General features: G+C 57.1%; 1 protein-coding gene across 2 annotated transcripts; it reads right to left on the bottom strand.

The window, feature by feature from the left end:
* Nucleotides 1-208: 208 nt before the first annotated feature.
* Nucleotides 209-5,397, bottom strand: DMBX1 (diencephalon/mesencephalon homeobox 1). Of its 2 annotated transcripts, none has more exons than XM_077752209.1 (4): nucleotides 5,235-5,397; nucleotides 2,164-2,342; nucleotides 1,557-1,905; nucleotides 209-648 (listed from the first exon to the last, which is right to left on the bottom strand). In XM_077752209.1, exons 1-4 carry the CDS (start codon nucleotides 5,386-5,388, stop codon nucleotides 209-211), a joined length of 1,122 nt encoding a protein of 373 aa, XP_077608335.1. In that variant the 5' UTR covers nucleotides 5,389-5,397. The 2 variants fall into 2 exon arrangements, with proteins under 2 accessions (XP_077608335.1, XP_077608334.1); XM_077752208.1 differs by having other exon boundaries at nucleotides 2,164-2,359; nucleotides 5,237-5,388.
* Nucleotides 5,398-5,661: the final 264 nt, after the last annotated feature.

The raw sequence follows: 5,661 nt of genomic DNA, 5'->3' as shown, positions 1-5,661 counted from the left end.
TCCGAGGGATCCAAGCAGGGCCATGCAGAGGGTGTGCAAGTGTGGGTTTCACGGAGGGGGCTGGGACTCAGAGAGGGGGACAGGGGGCAGGACTCCAAGGCCCCAGGATCCCCGGGCTCATAGAGTTAACTCCTTGCAAGCCGTCTGGGGGTAACCCTGGGGCTGGGAGGGGGCACCCAAGACCCCTGGCTGGGTTGGAGGCCAGCAGTCAGTTGGGCAGCGTGTCGAGTCCCAGAGAGGCTGCATGCTGCTTGGCCCGAAGCCGCAGGTTCTCGATGCTCGTGGTTTTACTGTTCAGGGCAGCCGAGGCAGGTGCCAGGCCTGCTGGGGGCGCGGGCAGCAGCGGGGACCCCCACACGCCCTGGTGGGCAGCAGCGGCTGCCGACAGGGATTGGTAGTAGGACTGGCAGTGCAGCGAGCCCAGCGGGGCCATGTTGACGCCCAGATAGGGCACGGCGGCGGCAGCGGGGGCTGGGCCCCCCACTTCGAAGGATGAGTAGTGCACTAGGTTGTTGGTGGCTGCCATGTGCTGGCGGAATTGCTCCTGCAGACGGAAGAGGCTCAGCGGGGATGACGAGTAGGAGTGGGAGGGGCCCAGGAGGCCACCCCCCGGTGCTGCAGGGGCCAGGGCCAGGCTGCCCGGGGAGTCTGCAAGCAGAGCACCGAGAACCAAGGTCTCAGGACCAGGACACTGGTTTGCCAGGACTGACTCCCTCAGTCCTCCCAACCCCCTGGGCATGGCAGACAAGACGGGCATTGGCCAAAACCATATCCACTCACAGCCAAGACGTGTCCTGAAGCACCCCTCAGAATCCTGGGAGGGAAGGACCCAGGCTTCCTGGGCAGCCCCAGAGACCCTGCCGGGGCCCCCGTGTCTAACTTCTTGGGAGGCCTGTCACCCCCCCTTCCCCTCTGCTGTCTGTGGCTCCCGCCCCTCACCAGCTCTCTGCCTGGGCTCAGGATCTGTGTCTGAGCTACGCCTCATGCCACAGCTCTATTCCTTCAGAAACATGGCTCTGAGTCTCTGCGGCATGTGAGAGTCCCTGATACCAATGTGGTATTCACCCAGTATGTACTGGTGTGTCTGTACTGGTTGTTAAAATACCACAGTATTTCCATAATAGTTGATAAACAGCTTTCGCCCTGAGCTCCCTAAGCCTCCTCCCCTGCCACCTGGCCCCTCCCCGGAAAATACCTGGCACTGGCCTGCTATGGCAAACTCCTTTCTTTTATTTTTTATCTTTATTTTATTTTTTTTTTTTTTGAGAGAGAAAGACAGAGAGAATCTTGAGGAGGCTCCATGCTCAGCACTGAGCCCAATGTGGAGCCTGATGTGGGGCTCAATCTCACGACCTTGAGATCAGGACCTGAGCTGAAATCAAGAGCCAGACACTTACCCGACTGAGCCACTCAGGCAGCCTGGCCAGCTCCTTTCTAAGGGGTCATGCCCTAGTGCCATAGGTTAAAAGCTGACTCTATCCCTGCTCTGATCCACCTCACACACCCAGGCCCCTCGGCTGGGCCCCAGCCCACCCATGGCACCTGCCAAGCCTCACCTGCCTTGGGGCTGCCCCTCTTGCAGCTCAGCCCCTTGCTCTCAGCCCCAGGGCTCTTCTCAGTTTTGGGATCCTCGATCCCCGCATGGGGATCCTCTTCCCGGTCTGGCTGGTCCTCAGGGGCTGACTCACTGGCCGACTGCTCAGACAGGCTCAGGTGAAGCTCGGCAGGGGGGTCACCACCGGGCAGGCTTGGGGGCTGATCAGTCTCCAGCTGGGTGTCTGGGGTTGGGGCCTCGGCCTTGCCTTCCCCATGCGAGCCCTCAGCCTCCTTCTGCTTCTGGAGCTGCTCCTTCTGCAGGCTGCGCTGCTTCTTCCGGAACTTGGCCCTGCGGTTCTTGAACCACACCTGGGGATGGGAGAGCAGCTGTGGGTTGTGGAAGTGGGGTGCTCTGGGAGGGGACGTGCATGATAACACTGCCCCCCACCCCCAGGAAACACACCCCCCCATCCCTTCCAAAACCCCGCTCCTGTCATCACAGGCATTCGTGGAGAGAGCAGTTACACGGGCGTTGAGGGATAGAAATGCTGGTTCCTGGGCAGAGGGAAGCCAGTTTGGCGGGCTGGTGCTTGTCTGCAAGGTCCACTTAGAGGAGCGGGGCCCTACCTGCACCCGGGCCTCAGGCAGGTTGGTGCACATGGCCAGCCTCTCCCGCATCACCACATCTGGGTAGTGAGTCTTCTGGAAGGTCTTTTCCAGGGCCTCGAGCTGCTGGGCAGTGAATGCCGTGCGGCTACGGCGCTGTTTGCGATGCTGTGAGCCATAGCGGGCCTCCAAGATGATGTCTTGAAATGTACAGCCGTTGGAGGGCAAGGAGAGGGCGCCCATTTAATTACGGGAAATAGGTTTTGAACCTTACTTTGCTCTGACCCACTGCGGACACTCAGGCTCCTACAGAGCCAGGTCCTGGCCCTTTCCCCTTGGAAATCCCCATCTTCTCTCCATAGGGAGATACAATCTCTCCTTGCCCATGTTCGCTATAAGGCCCACAGGGGCCTAACTCGTCTCCGTGAGCGGTTGTCAGGATTATGACTGAGAGTGGTCTTACTCATTAGGCTTGGGGGTGGGGGATAGGTAGGTGAACATTACCCTAAGATCTTCAAAGTCCTAGGATGCTATGAGTATAATATTCCAAGACTACATGATGCTAATAATCTATATGTCAGTGTCACAAAGGTTATAATATTCTATGACCCTTAGATTCTGGATACCAACAGAATACAGGCCCCTGACCATGAGAAGCCAGGCTGGCAGCAGGGATGGTATCTGCAAGATCTAGTTAGGAGAGGTCTGACTGGTATATAATTCGCTGGCACTTGATTCTATGTCCTCTGGGAATGACTCTGATGATTCAAGTTGGCCTGTGAGTCTCTGGTGGCAAGACCTGAGGCTCCTGCTGTTATGCGCCCCCCCCCCCAAAAGAAAGCCTGGCACTGGCAGGGCCCTCAGAGCACAGGAGTTTTTGCGTCTAGTCTTGGCCCTTTTGGCTGCTTCTTCAAAGGACAAAAAAGACTAGGTTCTAACCACTGCAGGCTCAGACGAGAGACAGAGCTAGTGTATTATTGACTCCACAGTCCTGCTCACATGCTTCTAACATGAAAACCACCGAGGCTAGAGATCTAGATTCCAGCCCTTCTGCTTGACTAGATCCTAGTGGACGGACAGTAATCTCTGCCTCCCATCGCCCATAAATGGACCCTGGACTGTCTACACTGAAGGGGACCCAAGCTGGGTCAGCCTCTGATAGGGCAGCCAGAGTCCTTCTCCTGCGCTCCAGAGACTGGGGAGTCGCCCACAACACTCTAAATGAGAAAGGATGCAACTGGGTATCCAGAAAGACTACCTTTGGGTTACTCCTTCTTCATTTTAAAGAGGGAGCCCCGAATCTCTCACAAACTGACACTAATCCCAGCCTGGACTGAGCTCATGCTGGTTACCTGGGGACTGGGGACCCTTCGGTCAGCTGAACCCTGGTTGAGGGAGCAACAGCTCAGCCTCCTGCTTCTTGCTCCAGGGGCCAGAAGGGTGGGTGGTCACAGGGGAGGCTGGGCTGTCTGTACCATCAGCAAAACTGTCTGCCAGAAGGCGAGGCCTCCAAACAAAGGCTCACCTGGAGCTCATGTCCCTCCTTCCTAAGAATTAGAGAATTGGGGGGTGGAGTATTAAATGTTCTAGCTCCTCTGTCCCCACCAGCAGGGATGAGCCTCCATTCCCTGACTCCTGTGAGAAGCCAGTGTCACCAGCATGTTCGGGATTGAGAATCCACTCCAAACCAGAGATGTAGCTGTAGCCAGGACAGGACTGTGCCCACATCCCTACGCTGGAGACTTATGCCCCGCACTGAGCTAGAGAAGACAACCAGGGGCTCAGGAATTTTATTCACTGAGCCCTACCCCAAGGCCTGGCAGGGTCTCAAGGAGTGGGAATGGCTGCCCCAGCCTCCCTTCCAGGCTGGCACCTCTTCCCAGAAAAGGTCCTCATATCCCATCCCTTTGCTGTGCCTCTTCTCATGCTGGTCCCCTCACCACCCATTCTCTTTTAAGGTCTGGCCCCTGCCCCACAGTCTGCAGGAAGGCTTCTCTGACTGCACCACATGCCGCTGCTCTGAGCTGCCCCACCACTGAATCCTAGCCACGCTCCTGCCATGCCCTTCTATGGCTCTGTGAGCACCTGGCCTCCCTGGGGGTGCCCTGAAGTCCTCGGACTACTGCCTGGCACAGGGCAGTGAACCCACATGGGTTTCACTAGCTGCTCAAGGTTTGACCTGGGACATGAGAGAGTGGGTGGTCCTCTCTCAGGAATCATGCCCCTCACCTGCAGTCAAATTCTTCTCATGCCCAGTGACAGGCCGCAGGGCAGCAAATCAGTAAAAGGGGGACAGAGACATAAGCTGCAGCTCCCTCATGGGCACTTACCTTGGGATTTGAGGAATAGTGACCTCTGAGCACTTAGCAGGCTCTGCTGAATACTTTGCCTACACTACCTCAAATAACTTCCCCGCCATCCTATTGTCTCCTCTGTATAAAGGGGGTGCAGGCTCAGAGAGGAGAGGTGGATGGGCAGACCCCCCAATAACTACAGATCTGGAACTTCGAAGTTTATCTTTTTAGCCCAAATGTCATGTTCAAACCCCCCAGCCCCACCTAGATTTAACCTCTCTGAGCCTCAGTTTCCTTGTCCCTAAAATGAGGATAATCTCTCTTTATCAGGGTTGGATGCACAGAGAAAGCCTCACACAACACCTGGCACACACTCGGCTGTTATTATTTGTATGACTCCCAGGGCCTGAAATATCCTTGCCTGGCCACTCCAGTCCTCTTCCAGCCACTCCTCGGGCCGAGTCCCTTACCCGCCTCAGTCTTCATCTGTGAGACAGGCAGGTAGGCGGATGAGTCCCTCCCTCAGGGGGTTGTTAAGGGAATCTGAAGGCCCAGGGCAGCTCCAGTGCCCGGCACAGTTCCGGCAAACAAGGAGTGCTCTGGACGGTCATGCATAGATTTTAAATTGACACCTTTCTGTGTTGCTAAGTGACCTGGGTCTTCCATAGCCTCCCAGAGTAAACTCCCAGTGCTCCCTCCCTCCTATCTTCAACTTCCAGAGACCCCACCCCCCAGACCTCTCCTCCACCCCCAGCCCCCACAGTTCTATCCCCAAGGTCCCATCTCCATGGCCCTTACCAGCCAGGCGCTCAGCCAGCGTAAGCGCGTGCACCGATGGCCGGTAGTCGGGCGCGTGCTGGGCCTGCTGGGCCGCCTGCTGGTGCAGGTTGTACATGGCGCTGAGTGAGTTCATGGCGTGCAGCGAGTAGCCATTCACCCCGTAGTGCTGCATCGCGGCGTGCGCCTGCGGACAGGGAAGGAGGGGAGACGTGAACCTGGGGATCACACTCCACCCTGATGAAGACACACCCCCAGCCTAGTCCTTGGATGTTCACCTCACCCCCAGGAGCTTCTGCCTCTCCATCAGAAAGTGGCCTGGGCTCTGGGCTCTGGAGTCAGACTGCCTGGGCTGGAATCTCAACTCTGCCACGTAGGAGCTTTGTGACTTTTGGGCAGGTCACTTAACTTCTCTGTCCCTCCGTTTCTCCATCTGCAAAATGGGGCT

Source organism: Crocuta crocuta, unplaced genomic scaffold (assembly GCF_008692635.1).
Source record: "Crocuta crocuta isolate KB4526 unplaced genomic scaffold, BGI_CrCroc_1.0 scaffold367, whole genome shotgun sequence".
Taxonomy (NCBI): Eukaryota; Metazoa; Chordata; class Mammalia; order Carnivora; family Hyaenidae; genus Crocuta; species Crocuta crocuta.
The sequence above is the reverse complement of the archived record's forward strand: the minus strand, read 5'-3'. Positions and strand labels throughout refer to the sequence as shown.